The 25848-nt window shown below is 39.7% G+C and overlaps 6 protein-coding genes across 12 annotated transcripts; 2 read left to right on the top strand and 4 right to left on the bottom strand.

Moving 5' to 3' along the window:
• Window positions 1-446: 446 nt before the first annotated feature.
• Window positions 447-5580, bottom strand: LOC119996663 (phosphate transporter PHO1 homolog 9-like). 2 transcript variants are annotated; one of them, XM_038843382.1, is made up of 14 exons: window positions 5133-5580; window positions 3814-4411; window positions 3155-3458; window positions 3027-3075; window positions 2886-2957; window positions 2674-2803; window positions 2446-2566; window positions 2056-2314; window positions 1862-1966; window positions 1723-1767; window positions 1479-1628; window positions 1086-1364; window positions 853-992; window positions 447-710 (listed from the first exon to the last, which is right to left on the bottom strand). In XM_038843382.1, exons 2-14 carry the CDS (start codon window positions 4373-4375, stop codon window positions 614-616), a joined length of 2313 nt encoding a protein of 770 aa, XP_038699310.1. In that variant the 5' UTR covers window positions 4376-4411; window positions 5133-5580; the 3' UTR covers window positions 447-613. The 2 variants fall into 2 exon arrangements, with proteins under 2 accessions (XP_038699310.1, XP_038699309.1); XM_038843381.1 differs by having other exon boundaries at window positions 3814-5580.
• Window positions 5581-6374: 794 nt separating this feature from the next.
• On the top strand, window positions 6375-8119 carry LOC119996687 (transmembrane emp24 domain-containing protein p24delta9-like). Its single transcript, XM_038843411.1, has 4 exons — window positions 6375-6696; window positions 6890-7099; window positions 7387-7463; window positions 7740-8119. Exons 1-4 carry the CDS (start codon window positions 6493-6495, stop codon window positions 7882-7884), a joined length of 636 nt encoding a protein of 211 aa, XP_038699339.1. The 5' UTR covers window positions 6375-6492; the 3' UTR covers window positions 7885-8119.
• Window positions 8120-9041: 922 nt separating this feature from the next.
• LOC119996674 (uncharacterized protein At5g39570) lies at window positions 9042-11774 on the bottom strand. Its single transcript, XM_038843394.1, has 2 exons — window positions 10439-11774; window positions 9042-9398 (listed from the first exon to the last, which is right to left on the bottom strand). The coding sequence occupies exons 1-2, from the start codon at window positions 11480-11482 to the stop codon at window positions 9303-9305; spliced, it is 1140 nt and encodes a 379-aa protein (XP_038699322.1). The 5' UTR covers window positions 11483-11774; the 3' UTR covers window positions 9042-9302.
• Window positions 11775-12213: 439 nt separating this feature from the next.
• LOC119996686 lies at window positions 12214-15904 on the top strand. 4 transcript variants are annotated; one of them, XM_038843407.1, is made up of 6 exons: window positions 12214-12903; window positions 13197-14091; window positions 14209-14295; window positions 14941-15090; window positions 15193-15390; window positions 15513-15904. In XM_038843407.1, the coding sequence occupies exons 2-6, from the start codon at window positions 13891-13893 to the stop codon at window positions 15615-15617; spliced, it is 741 nt and encodes a 246-aa protein (XP_038699335.1). In that variant the 5' UTR covers window positions 12214-12903; window positions 13197-13890; the 3' UTR covers window positions 15618-15904. The 4 variants fall into 4 exon arrangements, with proteins under 4 accessions (XP_038699335.1, XP_038699338.1, XP_038699334.1 ...); XM_038843410.1 differs by having other exon boundaries at window positions 15193-15304; window positions 15513-15677; XM_038843406.1 differs by having other exon boundaries at window positions 15193-15463; window positions 15513-15677.
• LOC119996664 (pentatricopeptide repeat-containing protein At5g15340, mitochondrial-like) lies at window positions 15223-18712 on the bottom strand. The gene is made up of 2 exons (XM_038843383.1): window positions 16309-18712; window positions 15223-15358 (listed from the first exon to the last, which is right to left on the bottom strand). The coding sequence occupies exon 1, from the start codon at window positions 18675-18677 to the stop codon at window positions 17034-17036; it is 1644 nt and encodes a 547-aa protein (XP_038699311.1). The 5' UTR covers window positions 18678-18712; the 3' UTR covers window positions 15223-15358; window positions 16309-17033.
• A 320-nt stretch (window positions 18713-19032) lies between these two features.
• Window positions 19033-25529, bottom strand: LOC119996657 (ARF guanine-nucleotide exchange factor GNOM-like). Of its 3 annotated transcripts, none has more exons than XM_038843370.1 (3): window positions 25385-25529; window positions 23505-24300; window positions 19033-23001 (listed from the first exon to the last, which is right to left on the bottom strand). In XM_038843370.1, exons 2-3 carry the CDS (start codon window positions 24228-24230, stop codon window positions 19351-19353), a joined length of 4377 nt encoding a protein of 1458 aa, XP_038699298.1. In that variant the 5' UTR covers window positions 24231-24300; window positions 25385-25529; the 3' UTR covers window positions 19033-19350. The 3 variants fall into 3 exon arrangements, with proteins under 3 accessions (XP_038699298.1, XP_038699299.1, XP_038699300.1); XM_038843371.1 differs by having other exon boundaries at window positions 23505-24321; window positions 25385-25502; XM_038843372.1 differs by lacking the exon at window positions 25385-25529 and having other exon boundaries at window positions 23505-24322.
• Between the last annotated feature and the right edge of the window lie 319 nt (window positions 25530-25848).

Below are 25848 nucleotides of genomic sequence, written 5' to 3'. Positions count from 1 at the left end.
GTCTTTGTAGAGTAGACAAGCCTAGGTCATCAGCTTGTTGGGATCGATCATGGCTATCATGGGTCTAGTTTGTCTATGGAACTTGGGTCGTGGGCTTATTGGTCTGGCTCTCGCCGATCTTGTTGTAGACTACCCAGGCCCCAGGTTGTGGGTCTTTTGGACTTAATTAAAGACTCTCGTGGGTCTTGTTGAGCTCGATTAAGACTCTCGTGGGTTTAGTTGTCGATAAATGGATTTAGAGTTGGGCTTTTGAAACTCTCATGGGCCGCGCAATTTCAACTCGACTAGGACTACCACGTTTACCTTAATATGTAGGCCCATAAAATCTAGTTAAACAAATAATTTTGAACAATTTATTTTACCAATACTTATTTTTCTTCGAGTTTACTTTTCTCTTTTGAAATACCGTTAAAAAATATGATTTTCATTGTAATCAAACATTGAATACATATATGTTTAACCCAACCGATTGTCAATCAAACCACCTCTGGATTGTTATTTTGGGTTTCTAAATTATAAGCATGATTGTAGCAAATTGAGAATTTGCTATAATAAACATCTGTGCACATAAATTCATTAAAAAAAAAAAATACTATTTTGGTCTCAAACAATTCTACATCTTATCTTCACGGTCATCATAGTTGAAAGGTAGTGGTACTGACTTGAAAGCTCTATACTTCCCCACATTATTCAAGTGCTCATTCTCCAACCTGATCAACCAAAAACACACTTCTTAATACACACACACACATATATATAGATAGATATATGTATATACTAGTCACCTTAGTTTGGTCAGAACTCAGAATGCATCAGCATAACAAATAAGAAAAATAGAGGGTAGAGATATACCTGAAGAAATTCCAGAGGCCGCGGCGAATGATCTCCAAGCTTGCAACTATTGCAATCAAGGCTGTTCTGTGTAGAAAAGGTGCTTCTGTGAAGCCTAACACGGTCTGCATCCAGGCAAGCCTTAGTACGACATTTAACACCTACAATCACAGACGACGACTATTAATCAGTAAAATACGCCATAACCAACTCGGGAAGAAAAGACGACGATGAAGAGAAAAATCTTGTTTTACCATAGCTACAAAGTAGACAATTTTATTTGGTACAAGGAGCTTGTCTCTAAGCCATGGATTTCTTGAATTTCTTTGTAGAAGACCCCAGTCTATGACTATGTCCCAATATGTGTTGACAACTGTTGCAACACCACAAGTGACTATGGCCGTGGTTTTCCAAGTCATTGTTTTGTTCAATTCGTAACCTGTTTTGGCAGCGACTGCGATGATTGTTGACATGTATTTCAGCCCATTTAGTGCATGCATTCTTTCTTTCTCTTCGAGTAAACGTCGAAAACACTGGAAACACATTAGAATCTTGTGAGAGGAACTGTCGTATAATACTAGCATAAACGAGATTACCACATCACATGCATCCTCCATACACTAGAATAATTAAGCAGATGACAGTACCTGGAGGAAACGAAGCCAGTATGGAATAATTGTTACGACATAATTGAAGGCCTCGTAAATATCGCTTGCTTGACATGTGTTTGACCTCCTCATGAAATCCCCCCAACCATAGTAGCAAATATAGAATTCCAAACTTCTGAAAGCTTGTACCTGTGCAAAAGCTATACGATCAGTATGGATAACTCGAAAAATTCAATGTATTTGTGATGTCTATTACAATGACATTGTGATAGTACTGACATACTTGGCTAGTAAGCTGATCTGCAAGGAAAAAATCCGGGAGAGTGACCTGCACAGGTGAAGAAACATTGATGAACTTCTTTGTTACTTGGCTAAATCAATGGATCGTTATCTATGAGTAAAAAAGTTCTTATCTTCATTACCTTGTAAAAAGGAGCACAAATGCAATGAAATGCACTGCGGATAAGGAAGAAGCGACTTGAACAATATATGATGTTGAACGGGCAGAATGTTATCAGAAGAACAAGCTGAATAGAAATCAAAAGCTCACGCTTATCAGACATATTATAATTGAGGAATTCATGCATCAACTTCAACAGAATAGCTAGAAACTTACAGTGAGCAGTCCAAGAGGAACTAACTCAGTTGCTGCCATGAAACTTTCTGTTCTTGGATCCATCTCCATGTCCAGGTTTGACAGAACTCCAGCAAATGTAAGTACTACAAGGCCTGAACTTAGAAGTAATACTTCTCTATAACCCAACTCAGTTCCTTGCTTGAACCCGAAAATGAAGGAATAATTGACCCTATAACGCTTCCAAAAGTACACATTTCCAGCATACATCACCATATGCAAGGCAATGAATCCGAACAAACTGCAACAACAGTTTCATTTCCGCAGATTTGAATTAGTCGTGTCTTCTCGACAAAGTTTGTTCAAGAAATAGTTGGAAAACATGTCTTTAGTTTTAGCAAAAATCAAAAGTAATAGCAGATGTTAATTTACCTGTAAAGAGGGAATATGTTGTCCATGTACTGTGTACGTCCTGCACTCTGGAAGACATCTCTGGCATGTAAAAGAACAAAAATGGCCACAATGAGTGCTATTGCGCCGCCAGAAAAGAATCCTGCATGTATTAAAATGCGATAAGTTTTCTTTTGAACATTTTCACCAAAATTCGTAAGTAGAAGATGGAGAGTTGCTATTGAGAAGTTCTGCAAGTACAAGCCTTACCAAAGAAATAAGTAGTTTTATGCCTTTCTCTTCTGGCGTTTGGTCTTAATATGGCCATTCCTTTTCGACGATTTCCACTCGCAAAGTGTTTAACGAATGTAACCTCTACTCTTTCCATGAGCTTAGTAATCTGCAGAGAGGGAATGGAAGGGTCACTTGCGGAGTTATTTTCATTCTTCTCACATGAACAGAATCTATTAACTATGTCTAACCTCATCAGAGCGGCTAAGATATGAATTGTCAACCATCCGTAAGTACTCCTTCGAAGCATTCCTTGAAGTTATCTGCAGCAATACAAAATCAGCAAACTCGAATTTTCGATCAACTCAGAACGGGAAATGAAGATTCCGTACCTTGTCATACTTCTTCATGATCTTGGAGAATGCCAATTGATTCAAGAAGCTGTTAGATTACATAATACTACTGTCAGCATATTCAAAACTAAAAGCACAGAATTGTTGTTTTGTTATAGCCATCTTACCAGTAGCTTTTCAAAGACAGAAGCTTTTGATAGAATTCGACAAGAGCTCGCATCATTATTGACTCCACCATCTTCAACTCTTTCTTGCTGTACGACACGCCCGAATTGAAGCAATTTAGGATAGTTTTCACAGTCGATACTGGCGTATCAGGGCTTATATTAATCTTCACATGATCAAGTACTTCTAGTGGAGCTGGTCTAAAGCCCTGGATATGATCACTCTTGCTTATTCTCTGTTCTCCTTCTTCTGAAACACTTTCACTGCTCATCTCAACTTCCTGAATTGTCTCCATATTTGATTGCCCTTCAGAATGTAAAATTGGGTAAACAATTAATTAGAAGATTGACATATTTCTCGCTCTGATATCATGTTAAATAACTTATAACTGTGTGACGTGGTTTATAAGATACCCCAACACTTCTATCTCTTTTTAAAGTACAAAGTCGTGCGGGTTTAGCCCTAGAGCGTGGAAAATACAAGCCAAACCCCTCTTACCCTTATTGTCATCCCTCTCAATTTCTTCACATAGAGCATATACTCGATTCTATCAGCTCCTTCTCATACCTCTCAATTTCTTCAAATTATACCAATAACAGACTATACTAGAACCAGAAACACTAAATTTAATCATTTAAACACATTCCAATGCATCGCTTACCTGTTCTTGAAGGATGATCAGAACCCAGAACGCCATTGTTTGCCAGATTGGTCATCTTAGCCCCTCGAAAGACAGGATCATCGACCTTAATCCGAAAAGCAATCAAAGCATTCATTTGTTCACTCAACTCACGAGCCTCTCCCATCGCTTCCTCCACTTTCTTCTTATAGAAATCAAGTACCTTATTGAACTCAACATCAAGCCTTCTAAAGAACAGAAGCTCATTCTCTCCTTCATCGCCTGCCGACATTAAAAACATTGTCTGGTAATGGGTTGAATCAATCCCTTCACCTTGAACAGCACTAACTAGTATCACTTCATCTTCATTTCCCTTGGGAGATCTTCCATTAATTCTGCTTGTTAGACCACTAAAGGTTCTGTAGAGTGAAACCCTTCTCTTCAATTTTCCTTTGGAAGTTGTTGCTGCTGTTGGTGATGGTGACGAGTGTTTCTTCCTGAAATGTAGTATGTCTTTCAATACTTTTTTGAGATGGCGGTAGTCCATGTACGCTTCTTGCCACTCTTGTATCATCTGTGCTGCGAATTCCTTGCCGAACTTCATCTTTATTGGCAAAGCAGAGAACTTTTTTGTTCAGATCTTGAAAGAACATTGAAGAGAAGGAATCAATAGATGGTTTGCGTGGTGGGTTTCATTTATGCAATGCAGACATGGTGGATGATTACGAATTTGAGGAATTGGTCAGTAATGAACGAACTTGAAAGGGAAATTTAATGCATGGACTTGAAAGGTTTACTCTTTTCCATTTATTTTGTGCATGTGATGATGTCCACTTCTTCTCTTACGTTTCAACAGAGTACATAATAGGGATAAGATCTAAAAGGACCCTTTACCTTGGTAAAAGTGTCTTTTTAGCCTCTCTATTTTTATTTTTATTTGTTAAAAATAAGCTCTTATATAAATTAAAAATGCCTTTTTAGCCCTTATAGTAATAGATGATTCCAACTAATTCTACCCATCAGAATCATTGCATCATCATTGATTGCACTTAATTACATTATCAATCAAGTGCAACCAACGGCTATGATGGGTGGAATTGATTGGAATCATTTCAGCCCCTCCCATCCCATGTAGATCACGCTATGTTACTTGCTAATCAGATTCTTACCATTCCAAGCACTCATATGCTCCAAAATAATTCTTTTGACATTAGAAACAAGATTATCCAGATTAACATATATCATACTTTAAAAGGGTTTGTGCCAATGCAAATTGGTGGGGACTTTTATCAAACACTTTGTGTGCATTCACACCCATATAAGTGCCCAATAAAAGCAAGAACAAAGAGAATAAAAGAAACCTGCCAACACTAAAACACCACACCGATACGCAGGGAGGAGAAATAAAACTGAAAGAGAACCAGTAACATGGATTGCAAGCCACACCCAGAAGAGAGAGCAATCTTATATTAGAGGAAAATAGCTTTGGATTGAAACCCCTGACCAGGAACTCGAGAAATGGAGATGAGAGAAGGAACTGCTATTTCGACAGAACAAATGTTGTTTTGAAATTTGAAAATCGTAACTGGAAAAAGAAACGTAAAATTGGAAGGAACACATGGTTGTGTATTTATCGTTAGATTAGTTGAAAGGTGAGGATTTGAGAATTTGAGACTCTCAAATTATCTATGAATTTGAGAGCCCCTAATCCATGTGTGGTAGGATTGTTGGCCTGTCATGATTTGGACAGTCAAACGATGGCTAGTGCTTCAACAATCATAGACTGTTTAAATGGAGACACCACTGAAGCCAAACCAAACAGAAAACAAACTAATAAAACTACATGCTACACGGAGATACTTATGGACATCTAGCTCCTACCACTTATTATTATTTTATTTTGACACAATTTAAAGGGTTTTTTTTAAAAAAAATAAAATTTGAAAGTTTCTTGAGGAAATTAAAAAGAAAGAAACATCATTGACTTTGATTTGATCTTACGTATAATTCTTCTCTCCAACTCGGATATCATTAATAAACGTTGTACGTCTGCATCTCATTAATATGTAGAGAAACGTATCAATTTTAAAGATTGACAATTTCCAAGTAGTAAACATCTGACAAAGAGGGACAACTAATGTACATGGTCATTTTAAAAAATACATCATTTTGCAATACTCTCTAATGTTTCTCTCTAAGATAAATCAAGAGGCTAAGAAAGCCCTACAAACCCATCAAATTGATCGATTAATTGATTGATCGGTTATTTTAAAAATTATATAAAAAACTTATCGAAATAACCACTGATAACCGATTGATTGATATATTATTTTTATGTCAAACCGTAACCTACCACTTACACCTCTATAGAGGCAAGCTCAAAGGGAGTCCATTGTCCAATAAGTGAAGCTTATAACTAAATAGTAAATACAAAGTATTACTATAGGGGGTTATACTGTGAATAAAAATAAAAACAGAGTAGCAATAAAATTCTATGGGCTCTAAGTCCAACATTTATCATGGGCCGGGCTTGCATCGAACCGCAGTTAACAACTGCAGTTCTTATAAATTCCTATTTATTTCAAAAACAAAATTTAAAAAGACGTTACTGGATGCGCCCATGCGAGAAACAGAAACAGAAATAGATCTCGGATTCGAGACGATCGAGACCTGAAGAAGGAAAACACACCTGGTTTGATCCTCAAATTGACGCACAAAAAAATGTTTGGATTGAATACTGTTGTGATTATAATTCTAGGGTTACTGTCAATAACGGCACAATCTCTGCGGTTCGATCTGCAATCGGGGCAAACAAAGTGCATTTCGGAGGACATAAAGAGCAATGCCATGACCGTCGGCAAGTACAGCGTCGTCAATCCCAGCGAAGGACACTCTATGCCGGAGACCCACAGACTCACTACCAGGGTGTGCCACTACCCCCTATTTCTGCAATTGCATTGATTCTTTACCTCCTGTTCATCTTCTTTAATTATGTAGATCTTGATATGCTTTCGATTAATTTAGTGTAATTTATCAGAGAAAAAGTGGGTGTGTATGCTAATTTTTATGGATTTTGTTGTTTGTGTTGATGGTGATGGTGGGCTGGCAACTATTGTAGGTGACTTCTCCATATGGGAACAATCATCACTATGGGAATCATGTGGAAACAGGAAATTTTGCATTCACAGCTGCAGAGGCTGGTGATTACACTGTTTGTTTTTGGGCACCTGATCATAAGCCTCCAGCAACAGTGACAATTGATTTTGAGTGGAGATCTGGTCTACATGCTAAGGATTGGTCTAATGTTGCTAGGAAAGGCCAGATTGAAGTAAGCAATTCATGTGATATCTACACATAAGTTAGAGATGCTTTTCAGCTCATCTTTGGTAATTTTATGATATGAGTGCTGTATTGTTTATGTATAAAATTTTAGGGTATTGTTCCTAACATTGAGCTTTAAGATTGACTTAAAAAAGGGAAGGCTGTGATACTGTCTGGGTGTAGTTTGTTTTTTCAGAATCTTCAAATTATAATATTTTCTTTCTATAAATTTGAGAAATTTTTTAAAGGTGTCAGCTTCTTTTAACTGATATATAATTCTATCCTTTGTGCTAGGTAATGGAACTTGAGTTGAAGAAATTGTATGACACTGTAATTTCCATTCATGATGAGATGTTTTATCTCCGCGAGAGGTATGAATCTGGTAACATCATGTAGATATTCCAGCATCATGTTCTGTTCAGTAAAATTAAGAAAGTTCTCTACTTACATCTTTCTACTAAAATATTTGCTTAAGAATCATTGACCTCGGAGTCACTGGGTTTAGTCTATTCTGGTATTAATGTTTTTTCCCCGATATGTCTGGTGTTAATGTTATGCTATGGCACATTCCTCTTGTATCAGATATGATGATTCTTTGTCTCGCCAAAAATGATGTTTCGTGTTCTTTTTATTTGTTGCTGTTTCAGGGAGGTAGAAATGCAAGAACTTAATAGATCAACAAACACCAAAATGGCTGGCCTCAGTTTCCTTTCGCTCATGGTTTGTTTGTCAGTAGCGGGTTTGCAATTATGGCATCTGAAGACGTTCTTCGAGAGGAAAAAGCTGCTCTAGTTTCCCTTTGACAAATTTCCAGAATTTAAGTTCTCACATCTAGTTCTCTGTTTAGTAGTAAACTGCTTACACACACCATCTTCAATTGTCTGTTGAGGCTAGAGTTCCGGATCCAATTTACTAATAGGCTGCTGTTTGTATAACTAAGAATCTTAAGGTAGAACATATTCCATTGTGATGTAGGACTAGTGGCAAGCAATTATAAAGAAAATCGACTAGCAGGATTGAAATGTCATGTCGTCAGAATTGTGCGAAATTTGACCGGGAGACTCGTTTCGACGTGGTTGACAAGACTAGTGCTATGCCACTAGGCCCACGCTATTTTTGACAAATTCCACTATTTAAGACCTCAAATGAGATTTTTACTGTTTTAGGGATGTTTCCTAGTGATCATTATCTCTTAATTTTGAACAAATATATTGAAAACGTTAGAGTTTCTCTCAAATCTTGTGATTCCAGTGTTTACATTGGCTTAATTTTGTTCGTTGTTTACGGCTGCATCACATTGTCTCGATTTCAGAAAGAGATAGTATTTGGCAGTCTATCTGAAATGAGTTCCATACTCATCTGAACCGATCCTTGTGTTTGTGACGTAAAAGAGACTGGTTTTGGTATAGATTGTAGCACAGGGGAGTTAACACATCATTTTGCAGAATTTTTAAGGGACACCAAATCTCTCCTGATTGGGATGCCTATACGTTTGAGGCTTGAGCTATTAAAGTAATGAATTGGTAACAGAATCAATGCTGGGTCGATTGATGTTGCTGGATTTTCACATTGGATCATGTCGCTTCATGCTACTTGGTTAAAAAATATAATCTCCAGCGACCTTTTAACTGAGTTTTGAATGCTTACCTGCCCAAGCCATTGATGGTCAGAGTAGATGTTGCAATGGCAAGGCTCATAAGATGTGTGAAGAAGGATAAGGTACTTGGAACACAACGATCTTGACCAGTCATGTTCCAAAGCCCATATTGTATTTGGTGAAGGCTCTCTGCTAACAAGAGTGGGTACTGCTGTTCAATACTAGTGTATCATCTCCCACTTTCCATGCAATAAGAGAATCATACTTAAATATTTCTAGCACCAACTAACATGATAAAGACCACATTGCAATGCATCATCCTCATCACCAATACCAAGCTGCAAGAGGCATAGAGACGCACCAACACCAACCCAAATATACTGGGATATCATTAAAGAGGAAAATACCACAGAAACATATGACATACCAACCCAAATACATTGGGAGTTTATTTAAGGAGAACAAGATCACAGATCAATACATACTTTAGCTTAACAAGTATGTATGACTTCAAGGTTCAGAACTCAAAATACAGTACCAGCAAAGGAATGCATGCATCAAAACATTTATTTAGTATATAGCATGAATTCCACTCGCATACGCTGCATTTCTTTCATTCGTCATCATGGTGCTTGTGCTTGTGGTGGTGGTGTTTATAGCGATGTTTCTTTTTCTCCTCATCCTCATCATCATTAGAGCTATCATCCCCCTGTCAATTTCACGCACATTCAACAGGTTAACATCATCCAAGATAGGCAGAGTGCTCGAGGCTTAAAAATCGATATTTCTACATACGAGTAGCTAAATAGACAAGCACAGTCATGCATTATGCAATTCACTTATATAACATCGGGCACTTGAATCCTGCATAGAACATGCAACTCCCAAGACCTTGTGATTACAGAAGCTAAATAACTGAATTACTAGCACATCCATGTGAAATATCTAAAAATTTTGACAACCTTTTGGAGGGAAAGAACAATAAATGTATGACTAAGATAGTAAGATGTCTAAAAATTTCTTGGTTCAATAATATATCATGTCAATTACCATAAACTTTAACCAAGTGTTGACATTTTTTTTCACCCTTTGATCCCCATGCCATAAACATAGATTTACAGCTTCCGGTTTGGAAACTCCGAAAACCCAAAAAAGAAGACAAAGATCTCAAGCTTGATATGTAAAGGAGCAGACAAATCAGAATATAAAGTTCATCGCGAAATTCAAGCATGTAAGAGAGGGGAAACCAGGGAAAACAATCCCAGAAAGAGAATGCAATTTGAAGACAAGTATCATCTAATCACCTTGAACTTCATACCAAACCACATAAGCAAACACGGTTTTAGGACTCCAGAAATAATTTACTAATGATTCAATTGTTCACAGCAAATAAATTCAAAATCTCAGCAAAGGTTACTACTTGTGAGTTGTGTCATCATGTTCTCATACCCCACAGATAGAACATCCCAATAAGGCCTCTTATGCAATATTTGCAATGATCATCAACAATGCATTCAAACAAGTCTACATAAATCACAAAGGCTTCAGGAACTTCAGGTTCTAAGCAGTACATTTAAGACCAGCTCATGTTACGAAAACAACATAATAAACCATAGAACAAGACATCAAATTATGGTATCACAAACTATGGATACAAGCAGAAATGAAGCTTCAATAATTTGAAAGATAAAGATTAGAATGAAGCTTCACTAATTTGAAAGACAAAGATTAAATAGTTGAAGTACTCACATGTTTCTTGCGGCCATACTTTGGACTATCATCATCATCTTCATCACGCCTACCATAAGAGGGTTTCCTGTAGTCCTCAGATTTTCCATCACTCCGCCTTCCATAGCCTCCTTCCTCGCTTTCACGGATCTGCCTTCTTGGGGGTTCATCTCCTCCATGGCCAGTCCTCTCATATTCAGTCCTTCCATGGCTTGGCTTCTCATACTCAGTTCTTTCTCCTCCATAGCCATACCCACTTTGCTGCTCCTCCCCATATCCCTGCTTACGGCCATACCCAGACTCTGACCTCCTACCCTCATACTCGGTACTTTCTCCATATCCGGACTCGGTTTTCCCGCCATATCCCGAGCCATACTGGGATTCAGTCCTTCCGCCATAGCCACTTCCATATTCGGGCTCAGTCCTTCCTCCGTAACCTGAACCGTACTCGGGTTCCTTCCTCCCGCCATAACCTGATCCGTACTCGGGTTCCTTCCTCCCCCCATAGCCTGATCCGTACTCGGATTCAGTCCTCCCGCCATAACCAGATCCGTAATCTTGCTCAGGTTTCCGGCCATAACCGGATTCATATTCTGATTCAGGGGCCCCAAACTCGGCCTTACGACCATACCCAGATCCATACTCTGATCCGGGCTCCTCAGACTCAGGCCTCCGGCCATATCCAGTCCCGCCAGCTGACCCAGATCCATATCCAGGCCTATTCATACCAGGTTCAAACCCATAAGCAGGCTCTGGCCTAGACCCTCCATATCCTCCTCCCCCACCTGGAACAAAACCGGGAGCAGGTCGGGGTTTAGGGCGAGCATAGCTGCTGTACTCAGTCTGGAGAGCCTCATCAGCATAGGCAGAGGGTTCGGCAGAGGACGAGTACTGGGGACGATTGTAATCAAAGTCATCAGAAGAGGAATTGGGGTAACAGGTGTCCTCAGTTGGCCGAATCGGGCGACCATAGGTGAGAACAATGTCGTAACCGCCACCATAGGGGGTGGGATCGTAATCGTCGAACTCGTTGACGTCGTCCTCGCTTCTTGAGTAGTACGGCATCGTTTCCCTGTTGAAAAAGCTCTCTTTTTTCTCTGGTTTGGAAGCTAAACGAATAAGAATGGAATAATGGAGACGATAATGGCTTTATAACCCAAAAAAAACCCCTTAACCAGGCAACACGGTGTCGTTTTTCAATACTTGGAATCGCGTATTACAAGGATCGTGATCCGCTCAACTGCTGCCGAGTCTACAAGTCCGAATTGCAGAGTACCCGGTCCAATCATCTTCTCTTCCATTTCGACTACCGGGAGTGAAGAGACGAAAGAAAAGAAATTTCGAATCTCTTTGCGTTCTGTCTCCGTTATCGATCCCATGGTCGTTACATATATACACTCCAAGCTGTGAAAACGCAATAATACCATCGCATCCTTGAATCTACACGCACAACATATACAAATATAGCTCGGGAGCGAGAGAAGTGGTGGAATTTTGAGAAATGGCAGCACGAGTGATGACGGTGGCACAAGACGGGAGCGGGGACTACCGGACGGTGCAGGAGGCGATTGACACGGTCCCGCTAAGTAACACTTGTCGAACAGTGATTCGCGTGTCACCGCGTGTCTACAAGCACCCAATGGTGGATTTTGTATTTCCTTTCTGATATTCATTGTTAGAAAGGAGAAGAAAATTTAAAATTGAGCTTATGCTTGGTGGGAAAGCAATGACGTGCTCAAAAGGGGGTTTTCCGTGTTTCAATACATCATCTTGCTCATGTTCACAGGCTTGAGCACCAGTCAGAATTTTGTCGTTACACCTAATGGATATTTGATTTCACTGTTGGTTATATCCTGAACGAAATGTTATCACTTGATCATCGAGATTCCAGTAGCTATAGAAAGTTGATTGTGGACACATTACAGTTTTTTTTTTTTTTTCCCTTTCATATTTCAACTGCATATTACAGTTGAAATATGAAAAATCTTCTTGTGATGTATTGTTTTCTGAAATAGACCCATTTCACTCAATAGTTCCTTCAGCGACATCTCTGCACATCATAGTAGCGAGCATGGTCTTTGAAGTCCAAAATTGTACTTGTGCAGTATTGTTCAAGATTCCATGTTTTAAACGTAGACCTTTTCTGCCTTTACCAGTAACTAGTGACTTAAAAATTATGTGGGGCAAGTATTTGTTTTGTAGTATCAGCTTCTTTCTCGATTTTTTATTTGAGGTTCCTACAAAAGGAATCAGTTACAAGTTACAATCAAAGAAATCTCTTGGGTTTTCAACTTCTCCTTCCATTTAATTCATTCATTGCTTTTTTGTGTATCTCCTGTAACGAATTTTAAACTTGATGCAGATGTGCGATTACTGGCAATGGAGGGACACAATATACATATCTTGGGCGCCCGTATCAAACAATTAGGCTGGAATAATTGGGGCAAAACTGAAAACGAGAGAACTGCTTGTTTTTACGAGTATAGGTATCTCATCCTTGATCCTTCATTTACACATAGAGAATATAAATTGAAAATGCCTTTAAAATATGGCTTTCACATAGGTTGATCAAATTTTTATGCCTATTACTTTCCTTGAAATACATTGAGTTGGCTGCAGCATTGTTTAGATGATATCTTTACTCTTCCTTTAGCTGCCTGTTTTTCAGACGTGATTTGTCTTGTTTGAGATGTTCTAAATTCTCATAACTGGTCTCCACTATCCTAAGTTTGGGCACAATTATGCGATGAGCTTGACTTCTTCAAATCAAAAACTGCAGGTGTTTTGGGCCAGGTAGTTGCTCATCGAAAAGAGTAACATGGGCTAGAGAATTAGTAGATGAAGAAGCTCAACAGTTTCTCATGCATTCTTTTATTGATCCAAACCCAGAAAGGCCTTGGTTGGCACAGATAATGGCGTTGAGGATCCCGTATTCTGCTTAAAATTACCATGAACCCTCTTTTTCTGTATGTGCTTGGTAGCAGAATTAATGGTCCAGCTAGAGTTGTCTCTGTGACTGCAAGAGCATTTTGATGCTAACGAGGGTCAGACTTACCATACTAAAACTAGATATGTTACGCAGGTATCGTAAAAAATGTTGTGATTTTCATTTTCTGCAGGACTATGGATGGATATTGGATGTGTTACTTGCCCTCTTCAGCCTCAAGAACAATGTGATCACAACTATATTTATGATTTGTAAAGAACAGTAAAAGAAAAATTTACTACGGAAAAGATGTTACTGTGAATGTAGTGGTGGGAATCCTCCAATCAATGTGAACCACCAGAAAGTTGAGAAAAAACAAAAGAAACTAGAAAAGTTGTGGTGCTCACCTCCCAATCCGTAGAGTTGCTAACTGGACAGGATAAAGATCCAAATGAGATCTCTGTATGATGATAGTGCCCTGTTTTCTACTCTTCTTAGTTGCAGCGAGGATTGATTGAACATTATTAAAAGTGGAAAACCTTTGGGTATGAGTAAAGTTACAGCAGGTTCGTTTAGTCTGTACTATAGTGGGTTGAAAGCTGGGCACTTTACAAGAGAAAAATGGAAGGGGAAGCTAAAGAAGACAGAGTGGAGATGCCATGGAGTTGTCAAGAACCAGATGACAGCGAAACCTGCCAGATACTCTTCAAGGATTTCCACTGACATCCCTCTCATTGAGTCTCCAGGGGTACCCAATGCCCCTTTCCCCCCGTTTCTTTTGGGTTTATGTTTAATTAGTGGTTAGTGAGTGATAGAAACCGAATAAATCACAGCTCTATCGGTGAGTGATGCTGCTTTGTTGCAGGCTTCATTTGATCAATATTTGGAGGATAAGCCCAGGGTCTTCACAGCGATTTTCCCTGACAAAAGGGGGAGCCACCAACTGAATGAGGTTTCTGATTTTTACACTTGTAATTGCTCACTACTTCTGTATTTCATTTGAGTTAGTGTCATGATTCAATGCCATGGAAACACAGAATGTGCATTCAGATGATGAAAATTTCGCAATTCTTGGACTGCTCTTGTGATGGGATACCTTGCTACTTTACCTGTTTACCATCAGCATTGCACTAATATTACATCCTTTATGCCTTTGTCTCATTGTTACCAATCAGGCCTGTGGTTATAGATTTGTACACGAAATATGATCGGAAGTTGTCTTCTCATCATATAGGATTTTCAGGCTACTTTGACATATGCTCAAATGTCAGGTACAGAATGTCTATAGTGCTTCTGGAGTGAGAGTCTGATAGAGGAGGCTAGACTTCTCTTCAAGTTTGTGGCAGAGTAGTCTTGAGAGGCAATTTATTGGTTCTCGTGGCACTTTAATGGCATTTGTAAAATAAAGCTATTGCAAAGCTTGATTACTGCCCAAGAACTTGCAAAGCTGGCTTGTATTGAGAATAATGAATCCGCAAGAACTTGATTAGAGTATCGAGAGACAGTGAATAAACCTTTAAGTTTGGTGTGGGTGCTAACATCTTGCAAATCCTCTTGCTTGCTCCCTCTCTCATATTTGGGCACTAACATTTTGCAGGAAGAGTGGAGAATTCAGATGCTGCCTATAAACTTTTTGTTCCGAACTGTCTGGCCAACAGTAGACATGAGACTGAGATTCAAATCGGGAGGGAGAGACTATCCACCAGAAGTACCTGCTGATATCACAAAAGTTCTCGAGCTGGACATTGTAAGTGACTTAATGAAACTCAATGCAAATCAACAGATTATATCTTAATTCATTTGTCTGGGGGTAGTAATCTTAATCTATGACAAAGCATTTATTTGGCAGACCAGGTGGGAGCTCCGTGGACCGGACGAGGTTCTTGAGCCGGCTCATTTCACACTTGGTGTAAAAGGAGCCTTGTATCCGGATAGACGGGGAGCACAAAGCAGGCTTAAAGGTCTGATGGAGATAAATATAAGCTTTGTTCTTCCTCCTGTGCTTGCTTTGATTCCTGAAGATGTTTGCAGAAGCGTTGCGGAGTCGGTTAGACCACTAAAGCCCCTTCATGTGCAGTATGGGATTTTTAACTACATATGTATATGTGATAAAACTATGTGTATGCATGTTCTATCTAAGCGATCAATAACTGGGTATTTTATGAACAGGTGTTGACAAGAATGGTGGAGAACATGAAGAATAAAGTTAATGGCAGTTTGATTGCGGATTATGGTGAGTTCAAGAGGACGAGACCTAAAAACCTCCAGGATTGAGCTTCATGGATTTACCAAGTGGATTTCAATATCTGATCACTGATGGTCAATTAAATCCAAGCTTAGTAGATTGGAGCCAGAGAATATGGACAGAGGTAGAGAAAGATCAGTGTCTCTGATGTATAGAAAAGTCTTTTTAATCTGACATTGTTAGGATATGAACTTTGAAGCATTTTGTATTTTATTTGGTACTCTCATCAATATGAGAGGTTTTGTCTAAAGGAATATGTTGGCAGGTATTTTTGGGTTCTTTAATTGAGGTATGGAACCATCCATGGATTCCAGGTCAGGCAGATTTTTTCCCCATTCCAAATCTCCCTTCCCCTAAATCTGAAGGTGGCTGACTTGATGAGTGAAAACCCCAGGCAATGGAATATCCTTAAACTCCACTCTCTTTGACCACCACAGTGGAAAACATTGTTAAAAAAATTCCTTTGGGAGAATGGGCATCAGGAGACAAACTTATTTGGCAGAAATCAGACAATGACTCCTCAGTGAAATCAGTATATTGCGTGACTATTGAATTTAATCCACAGAATCGACGCATTTTCACAAGTAGAGAATGGAAAGATATATGGAAAATTCAGGGTCATGGGAGATTAACATTACTGCTATGGGAAATTCCCAACGGGGCCATTCCAACAATATCAATTATCAGTGCAAGAATGAGGTTAGTAAAACAAGATTATACCTGTGTCTTGTGTAACTCCCGCACTGAAAGCATCAACCACCTATATCCAGGCTGCCATATATCAAAATCTCTCTGGAGACTTCCCCCTTGGCAAATTGATAATGGTCGTGTTGAAAACTCTGCTTTCTCTACCTGGGGCAGAAGCATCATCTATCCAGCAAGACACATGAATATTCCAGAGGAGGGGTGTCACCAGTTTCAAGTCTTGACCTGATTTGGATGACCCGTAATCACATACTTCATGAGGGGGTGATATTTATCTTGCAAACTTACATCGCCAGTTGTTGAACTCCGGTGGTTTAAATATCATACGCTTTTTGTTCTCGTGTGCTCTACTAAAAGAGGAGTAGAAGCTAGGTTTGAATCTCCTACGTTCACCTTCTTCAGGAGTTCTTTCCCACTGTCAGTGGAGAACCGAACCAACTGATGTTGAAGAATTAGAGGATGAGTTGTCGTTAGAGGTGAAATGCCACTCAAACTAAGAGCTAGCTGCTTCTCCCCGAAATGTGTTGAGGCGCAGCAGTTGACTAGACATCTAGGGGTAAAGCATTGTTTCGGTGCGGGCCACGGGAGCGATACCAAATCATTGAAATCAATGAATGAACACCACTCTGCCAGGTCCAGAAAGCAGAAACTACTTCAAATTCGGGAAGAGTGGTCTCCACCAACACTTGGCACTATGAAATTCAATTTTGATGCTGCAATCTGATATGATTTCTCATGCATCATGGCTGTTGGCAAAACTCGGAAGGGGAAATTACTTGGGAGCTAGTATTAGGGACATAGCCAGCCAATCTCAACCTTCGAATCATGTCATCCAACAAGAGGTAAATCTCCTGGGTTCGTGGATGTGACTTATTGCCTGCACTGAACTGATGGAGTTGGCCATTAACATGTATTGAACTTATCCCGGGAATCTTTCTCATTCCCCTATTCTTAAGTACTTGCCTGAGGGCATTTGACTTATCTTGCTTTCCCGCTAAAGCATAAATGTTTGAAACCAGGATGTGATATTCTGTATTGTAAGGATCTATCTCAACCAACTCTTGCAAAATGCATTCTCCCAGCTCTAGCTTTCCATGGACATTGCATGAACCTAGCAGGGAACCAATAACAACCTCGTTAGGAGGCATTGGCATCCTCTTTATTAAAGCCTTTGCTTCGTCCAAACAATCAGCTCGACCCAAAAGATCCACCATACAAGCATAATGTTCAATCTTAGGTGTAATGTGATACAAAGATTGAAGGTTATAAAAATAATGCCAACCTTGATCTACTAGACCTGAATGGCTGCAAGCACTTAAGACTGCCGTAAATGTTAAATCATCAGGTTCAACTTCTTTAATCATCCGCTGGAACATATCCAGCACAAGACTACCTTGTCCGTGCATTGCTAACCCACTCAGCATAGTATTCCATGTCACAACATTCCTTTGCAGCATGAAGTCGAATACTTTCTGTGCCATGTTTATTTTCCCACACTTTGCATACATGTCCACTAAGGCTGTTCCCACCATGACATTCATCTTGTTCCCTACGTCCTTCAGAGCATAAACATGAATCCACCTACCCACTGCAAAATCCCCAGACTGAGCACAAGCTGATAAAATGGAACAAATTGATACATAATTTAAACCCAACCCCTGCTGCAAAACCATTTCGCATAAGAACACAAAAGCCTCTCTAACAAAGCCATTTCCTACGTAACCTGCAATGATAATAGTCCAGGCAACTACATTTTTCTCCGGCATTGCATCAAACACTATCCTCCCACTCTCCACACCCTCGCATCTCATTGCACCATTTAAAAGCACAGTCCATGTCACCACACTCTTCTCCTCCATATCCTCAAAGACCCTTCTCAATTCATCCATTAACCCACATTTCCCATACATATCCATGACAGCATTACAAACCTTAACACAACCACCGAACCCCATCTTCACCAGACAGCCATGCCCTTGTCTCCCCATTACCACATCACTCAACTTAGAGCAAATTCCCAAGAAACAAACAATTGCCACCTCATCGATTCTCGCTACCCTCTCCCGCATTTCCAAAAATAAAAAAATTGCATCTTTAGTTCTCCCTTCGCGTGCAAGGCAGGTAATGAGAGCGGTATAGTCAGCAACCTCTCTGTTTGTCTGAGGAATTTGAGCGAACAAGTTGTGGGCAGACCTCGAGGCACCACATGAAGCATAGAAGTGGAGGAAAGCGTTGGGAAGGGACGTGTTGGGGTCTTTTCCGACGCCGGAGGTAATGACTACAGCGTGGAGCTTCTTTCCAGTAGAGAGAGAGGCAGTGCGGAGAAGGGAGCGGAAGTGGCGGGTGGTGAAGGAGAGGAGATCCAGTTGGACGGGACATTTCATAAGAGAGGAGTCGATAGAACAGCCGAACAGGTTGAACCGTTGGAGGAAACTAAAGAAAATTCAAACACAAACCCAATGGGCCTTCGTACCTATAAAATACTAAAAATAGACCATCAACTGGGCCTTTCTAGTTGGGCCTTTCATGCATTTATAAGGAATATTTGTACCTCTTACTTAAGCATACCTCATTCTAAATAAACTCAAATGCATAAATCTCTCAATTGGGGTGTTATTAGATTGAGGTTTTTAAAAAATTTTAAGGTATACTTAGTTAACTCGAGAGGGCAACTAATCCCCATCCATGCATTTTGGTCTGTGCCTTCTTGTTTTTTGTTCTCCTTATTTAGTCTAGCAGTGCAAAATAATCTCCTCCTAAAATGGTATTGTGAAATTTGTACAATATGCAGCCATGGCATGTATACATATGCTTTAATCTTGCAGTTTTCATGATTAATACAACGACTAACAAGCCAGTACAAAATTTATGGACCCAACCCAGTCAATGGGCATAACACCAGAATTGCCACTCAATAAGAACCACCCAAAACTTCCAACTAAATTCTGATCTTACGAAGCTCACCATGGAAGTTAGAAAACATCTCCAAAGCCCAAAGGACTCCGCGAAGGCTATTCACGAACTTCCCTGAATCTCAGGCTGGTCAGTGAACTATCCTCAGGCTGCCGTCTCACTGGAAGGAACAAGCATACTCCCATCAGGCACAGGAATTCCTTCGGCTTTTATGTGCATATGCTCCAATTCATGATCAGGGAATACTTCTGATTGCATCGATGGGCATATGTTCTTAACATGCAACCAAGTCAATTGCCAAAAACTATTCACACCAATATCATTGCTTGGCGTTAGAATTCCGGTTGTCTTCATAACCAGCAATGTGTTTTTGAGAAGCTCGGGGACTGATTCATGAATCTTCTCACCCCGCTTGCCTCGGAACCTCACTTTCATAAATTTCTCCATGTGATTGAGAACCCCAAGCCATAGTTCACAAAAAGATGGTTGCTTTGATAGATCCTGCAGGACTTGTGAGAACGATTTTGACATTAGTTTCATGGCTAGAACAAGTGTGCACTCCATTTTACGGTAGTCTTTTGGGGAGTTGGCCTCTGCAATTTCTAACAAATTATCGAGCAATGTGAAGATCACTGTATCAAAACATTGGGACCACAATACAGCGGGAAGTTGAATCCCATCCACACCTGCCAAGGACCTCTGTAACATTAAAATAGCCTGGTTCCTCACCTCCTCTCTCTGGTCTAAACACACTTTCCTCAATGCTTGCACCAGCCTTAGCCACATTTCCCCAAGATCTTGACTGACTTTCATAGCAGCCTCTTCTCCAATGCTATTTCTGGTCTCAGAAGACCAACGTACAAGACAATTAATTGAAGTTGCCATCATATCAATGGCAATGACAGATCTATCAACCTCCCCTAAACGAGACTCAGCAAATTGCCTTGCTGCATCGATGCAAAGAACATAATTAGATGGCAACAGGTGCGCCCCATCTGACATAATAAATACGAGAGCCTCAAACCCCACTTCAGATGCTTCTGGATGTCTAGCTGTGATAGACAGCAGGGATATGATTGTGCGCCAACCCATATGGGATCTGATATGAGTTGCATTTGCTCTTACGAGACGCAAAACTTCATGTGTTATGGGTTCGCAATAAGCATCAGCAACCCGAGCATCGAGTTTTAAGATTAGTTGGAGTGACTTGAGAAGTTCCTCAGTCAGGTTTTCCTTATAGGGAAGTAGTCGCTGGCATATTTTGAGGAGTCCAAATACAGCCTTTTCCACATGGTTGCAAGGCATTACAGTTGACTGAACAATATTGGATATGTGATCAAAAATACCTGGCCAGATAAGCATAATTCTATCCCGGTTATTCAGTGCAATAGCAATCAGCAACTCCAGACAGAAAACTGCAGTATTTTCATCTTCCACTGCGCTAACTCCCTTGCGGAGACGACCTGCAGCCAAGATCAGGGCACTCACCAGCTGCAATAAAGACTCTGCCTGTAGAAATTTACTCTCCATGAATATGCTATCAATATGGCAACTCTGAATAGTCTCACGAGTGCAGTGCTGAGCAGCTAGCTGTTCCTCGGTTGGCTGCAACTGTGGTTCCTCCGTATCAAAAGATAAAAACTGGCTAAATCTGCCCATCAGACCAGATGACTTCCGAGGAGTGGCCACAGAAGAAGTTTGTGATCTTTTCAAATAACTTATGAGTTTTGCACGCTCCAGTTCAGCAGATGGCTCCACATCATCAGTTGCATCACTAGTAGTGGTGAGGTGAGCTTGTAAAAGGCCAAGCTTGTGAAAGCTTATGACACAATCCAATATGTTTTTCCAGCCAGATCGAATATAATCACCATACCTGTTTGCTATGGTGAAAACCGTGCTGGTTGCCTTTCTGGCTTTAGTATCATCCCCAAATGCAAGAATTGCATCATCAACAGATAATGGGGTCAAGAAATTTGTGAACTTACAAAGAGACACGACCAGATCATCCAACACATCACCAGAACGATAGTGAGCAGAAATTTTGGCAATGGCCAAAAATCCATCAGTACATGTTTGTAAAACATCTTCATGCTCTGCTTGATCAAAAACCACGGACATAGCAGCTATCGTAGGACCGGACAAGATAGCAAACATGTCATAGTCAAGGAGAGCTATAAAATCCGAGACTATGTAAGGAGTGGTATTTTGGGATTTATGCATCACATTAATCCAACGGCTTGGTGTCATTGCTGGAAAACCAGTACCTTGCTCTGGGATCATTTGAATTTCATTCTCACAAATTGACTGGTAAAGCTCTGAAAGGTACTCTCGAGGAAGATCATTTCCTCCGTTAATGCGCCGATTGTTGCGAATAAAGTCTTCTTCAGTCATCTTTTTCTTGACCTGTACATTATGTTGATCTGTGTTCAGCAGTATAAGTGAATAAGACAACAAGAGAGCAGCATCTTTGTTACTCAATATATGGGGGGATTGTTCATAATATCTTTCAGCAAATGCTTCAAGTACCCTCTGTATCTTCTGGGATTCACCTGGCAATCTGAAAGTTCCCACAAAAAGTCGCAATGCTGTGTCTAAACTCATCCCGTGGAAATCAAAAGTGCAAGCAAATTCATGAAGCACCTTGACGCAAAAGTCATCATGATTTCCCAGAAAATCTCCGATGAGGTTCTTATCTAAACCAGCTGTATATCTGAAGACAGATGCCACACTATAAGGATCAAGTTTGTCAGGTAACAGATTAATTCCTTGGAGAAATTCTAGACCTTTCTTTGGATCCCGGTTAAAGTGATCAGCTCCAACTGCTAGTCTTCTTTTCGTGTACTTCATCTTGCGAACAAATGGAACCCATGTATAAGGGTCATGATAGTTCTCACATGTCATTGTCCAGAATGCCTTATATTCCTCATTGTTAGTTGAAGGCTTTTCTGTGGGGGGTGATTCTTGGCCTATCCTTTCTGCAATACCCTTAATAATGGCTATGAGACCATCCAAAGCAAGAATATGCATAGCAGAAAGAGGTTCATTCACCGGAAAAGCATTTTTCGATAACAGGCTAGCAAGGTCCTCAAAAACATTACATCCAGCTATGTCACAATCAAAATTCGCAAACATCTCAGATATGAAAGTCTTCTGCCTGCAGAGGTCAACCAATGCCTCCATAGCAACCTCCTGCCTCTGGTAGAAAGATCCATGCTTGCTTTCTGCGATCCTCAAAAGCACATATGAAATGAAAGCTTCAAGCTGTACCTTGAGCTCAGTGCGCAAATGCTGATATAGATTGAGAACGGTGCTACATACCATCGAAAGAATTAATGGGCTCATTGACATACCAAACTTCATTAGATGACGAAATAATTGATCTTGAATTAAGGACAATAACTTAGGATGTCTATTAAATGAAGGACCACCCAGTTCAATAGCCGCATTAATCAAGCCCAATGCAAACAGTGGAACATCTTCATCATATGCTATAGGATTTGATTTAGAACCAATATCAATATGCTCAACAACATTAAGCAGAGAACAAAGAAAATGCAATATTTCCACCATGCATGGCACCCCAAAGGGCTCCGCCATAAGTTTTTCATCATTCTGATCAGCCTGAAACCCATTAGCAGTCTCAATCTTATATGCGTCATCTTTCTCACTTGATAGCATATCTACTAAAGTTCCTGAATCATTTTCTCTGGATTGTTGACTATCGTATTTAACATTGACATTGCCATTTTCCAGTTGTTTACCTACACCAGTGCTATCATTGTTGGGTGGATCCACCTGAAAAGGAATGAAAACCTCATGTGACCAAAAAGAATATATAAATAAACAAATCTGTTGGTCCGAGTAGGCAACATTTATCATAGGCTAACTCATAGACCACCCATCACCAAATGATAGTAAAAATTCGCTTAAAAATCTCTCAACTGCGGACCCAAAAAAACTAACTCGCCTTGACAGACTACCATTTGTCTCAGTAGCCTTCTGGATACCTTTTGATATACTGCTTGCATTCTCTCTCTCACACACGCGTCAACATTGATGAAACTATTGTCACATACAATTCACAAACTTGGGCTTGGCACCCAATCCTTTCCACATGTTTATTTCCTATCTCTATTTCATAAGGTAGGTGATATTTTCCAGAACAAATATAATCTATGGTTTGAAAAAATGCCAACCTTAACGCTGTTTGTGATCAAGGCTTTGATGATGATACAGCTGATGATGACAGTTCGAGAAATTATACTAGTAAAGACATAACTTTCAAAAAAATAAACTACCTCTTCACAACAATATGAGCTGCTTCCATTAGCCAGTCCCTCGCTGCTGACATCAGGTAGGTGAGAGAAAATACATCTAACCAATTCATGCATTGTGTGTCGTGCTATCCGCTGCAACAACTCGCCTTTGGAGCTGGCTTGATGAACCACACGAAAGCATGTGTTTATTATATTGCATACATGTTGATTGCTCAACTTAACTGATGCCTTGCTTTTCATGCAGGCTAGAAGAACCTGGAGTATCTTCATCAACACCACTTCTTCAGAGCCTGGATCAGTTACCTCAAACCGACAGCTAGTAACAGCATCAACTATCAGATACATAACCTCTCCCACATTCACAGTATTAAAATCAAGTATGTCGAGCGTTAATATTTTGTAAATGGATGACAAAGCAACACCCGTGATTGGTGCACCAGTTTCATCAGACTGAATGACATCTAAAAACGGTTGGAGGTAAAGAGCAGGGTTTATATTATGCCACTGACTATGCCATGAGAAAATTTGTTTCCGTAATTCTTTCAAGGAATGGACGAGAGAGTGCTCTAACTGATCATCATCAGACACATAGTGAACACCCCATCTGACATTTCTCCGCATCACGGCCAAAACTGCACCAATTTCAGAATTAATCATACATGCTAAAGCACCTTGCGAAAACCTAACGTGACTGTCCATGAGGTCTTCAGGAAATGCATTGGTTCCTTGTGGATTTAAGTGCCCCATGTCCACCCCAATTTATTGTAGATTATAGCTGGACCATGAAGCCTCGATGAAACAAGCTAGTCTCTAGTACCTGGTCAAATCATATCATTTGCTGCAATTAGCAGCAGCTGATACTTCTCAATATAAAATAAATTCATGATATATATTAAAATACCGATAACAGATGACATAAGAAAAATTATTAATATATGGACTCGTATTATCACAAAGCAAACAATTCCATGAAAAAAGAATAACCCTGCGCACAAGACTTTTGCCATCATGAGTTAGGAAAAATGTACACAGCTTTTACACCTACATTGTGCAAAAAAAATTGTTTCCACAATTTAAGACCACAAAACTGAGTTCAAGGTGGATCGAACATATGCCACATTAGGGCTTGTTGTCTTCACAAACAATGTCATGCAGAATCAATCATTACATTTAACACATTTGCAAGTTTGATAAACTGATGATAGATATGACACACTAATCATTGGTGCAGTTTCAGATGGCCCCACTGAAAACTGGTTTGTCATATGCATTTTGTTTTAAGCTGTATGTGGAACCCTGTGATGCAGTGTGTTACAAGATGGCTGGTCTTTGTATTTGCATTCATGGGTTCCTCTACTTTGAATGGTGAAGATGACTTGTGATGAAACAAGAGAATATTTTAGCATACAGTGAAAGAGGCATGGCTGCTGCAATATGATATAGATAGGCAAAGTCGCAAAAGGATCCGCAGAGATGATACCGCACAGTTGATTCTAAAGCCTTCATGAGTTCAAAGAATGAATAGTTTAATACACTAACCCAGTCGACTGATAATTAAGCAGTCAACACTTTAAACCACCGAATTCTGACAAAATAATACCACCAAACTCCAATTTTACATTTCCTGATTCAAAAAAGTAAAGCAAAATTTCAAGCCAGACATGTAATTCATTCAAATCCATCGCATCTTAAAACTTGTAAATCACGATCCAATGAGCAACTACTGCAGCTGCCTACATTATAAAATAATTCGATTCCTCCTTCCAGCTCACGCTATTCAGGCATAACTGTGTTAACCGACTCAAAAGATACACAAAACACCAATAAATTCGAATTTAATAAACTAGATCGAATCATATTCAGTGAAAGGGGAAGAACACCGAAACAAAAGAAGATCTAACCTTGGAGGCTTTGGCGTCGGAATTCAGTTTCTTGGATCACGTGAGGGGACTGAGTTTGGAGTTTCCTGGCATGAGTACGGACTGGAAATGGAGTCCCTTGACTCTCTTCTGGTTCTGGAGCTGTATTTCCCATTTGATCTTTTGACTTTTTGAGTTTGGGGCAGAGAATTTCTATGCGGGTTTGCTGGCCCAAATGTTTCTTTCTGACGGACATAGCCATGGGCCTTCACTTGGGTTTAATACTTTAATTAATTTATTTTTTTTAGATTTATTCCCACTTCTATTAAAAAAAAAAAACAAACACTCATACAGGTCAATTAATTATTATTACAAAATAAGTTGAGAATGATATAGAAAAAAGTATGGGTGTAAAAATTGAAGGTGTTTTAAAGTAATTTCATATAAGAATAATTTAACAAATTTAAATTTTTTTTTAAAAATGTGTGTCTTGAGTCAAAATCTTT

Source organism: Tripterygium wilfordii, chromosome 4 (genome assembly GCF_013401445.1).
Source record: "Tripterygium wilfordii isolate XIE 37 chromosome 4, ASM1340144v1, whole genome shotgun sequence".
In the NCBI taxonomy this organism is placed as follows: domain Eukaryota; kingdom Viridiplantae; phylum Streptophyta; class Magnoliopsida; order Celastrales; family Celastraceae; genus Tripterygium; species Tripterygium wilfordii.
Note: the sequence above shows the minus strand (reverse complement) of the source record. Positions and strands in the feature narration are given on the sequence as shown.

Bases quoted from the DNA above. Each gene is read 5' to 3' on its own strand.
- LOC119996663 (XM_038843381.1), bottom strand. From the start codon at position 4,375: ATGAAGTTCGGCAAGGAATTCGCAGCACAGATGATACAAGAGTGGCAA. The intron at 3,076-3,154 runs GTAAGATGGCTA...GTAATCTAACAG, and splicing joins CTGTCTTTGAAAAGCTACTG to CTTCTTGAATCAATTGGCAT. The intron at 2,804-2,885 runs GTTAGACATAGT...CCCTCTCTGCAG, and splicing joins ATCTTAGCCGCTCTGATGAG to ATTACTAAGCTCATGGAAAG.
- LOC119996687 (XM_038843411.1), top strand. From the start codon at position 6,493: ATGTTTGGATTGAATACTGTTGTGATTATAATTCTAGGGTTACTGTCA. The intron at 7,100-7,386 runs GTAAGCAATTCA...CCTTTGTGCTAG, and splicing joins CTAGGAAAGGCCAGATTGAA to GTAATGGAACTTGAGTTGAA. The intron at 7,464-7,739 runs GTATGAATCTGG...TTGCTGTTTCAG, and splicing joins ATGTTTTATCTCCGCGAGAG to GGAGGTAGAAATGCAAGAAC.
- LOC119996674 (XM_038843394.1), bottom strand. From the start codon at position 11,482: ATGCCGTACTACTCAAGAAGCGAGGACGACGTCAACGAGTTCGACGAT. The intron at 9,399-10,438 runs GTGAGTACTTCA...TGAAATTGACAG, and splicing joins AGTATGGCCGCAAGAAACAT to GGGGATGATAGCTCTAATGA.
- LOC119996686 (XM_038843406.1), top strand. From the start codon at position 13,891: ATGAGTAAAGTTACAGCAGGTTCGTTTAGTCTGTACTATAGTGGGTTG. The intron at 14,092-14,208 runs GTACCCAATGCC...GCTTTGTTGCAG, and splicing joins CTCTCATTGAGTCTCCAGGG to GCTTCATTTGATCAATATTT. The intron at 14,296-14,940 runs GTTTCTGATTTT...AACATTTTGCAG, and splicing joins GGAGCCACCAACTGAATGAG to GAAGAGTGGAGAATTCAGAT.
- LOC119996664 (XM_038843383.1), bottom strand. From the start codon at position 18,677: ATGAAATGTCCCGTCCAACTGGATCTCCTCTCCTTCACCACCCGCCAC.
- LOC119996657 (XM_038843370.1), bottom strand. From the start codon at position 24,230: ATGGGGCACTTAAATCCACAAGGAACCAATGCATTTCCTGAAGACCTC. The intron at 23,002-23,504 runs GTAGTTTATTTT...ATTCCTTTTCAG, and splicing joins GCTCATATTGTTGTGAAGAG to GTGGATCCACCCAACAATGA.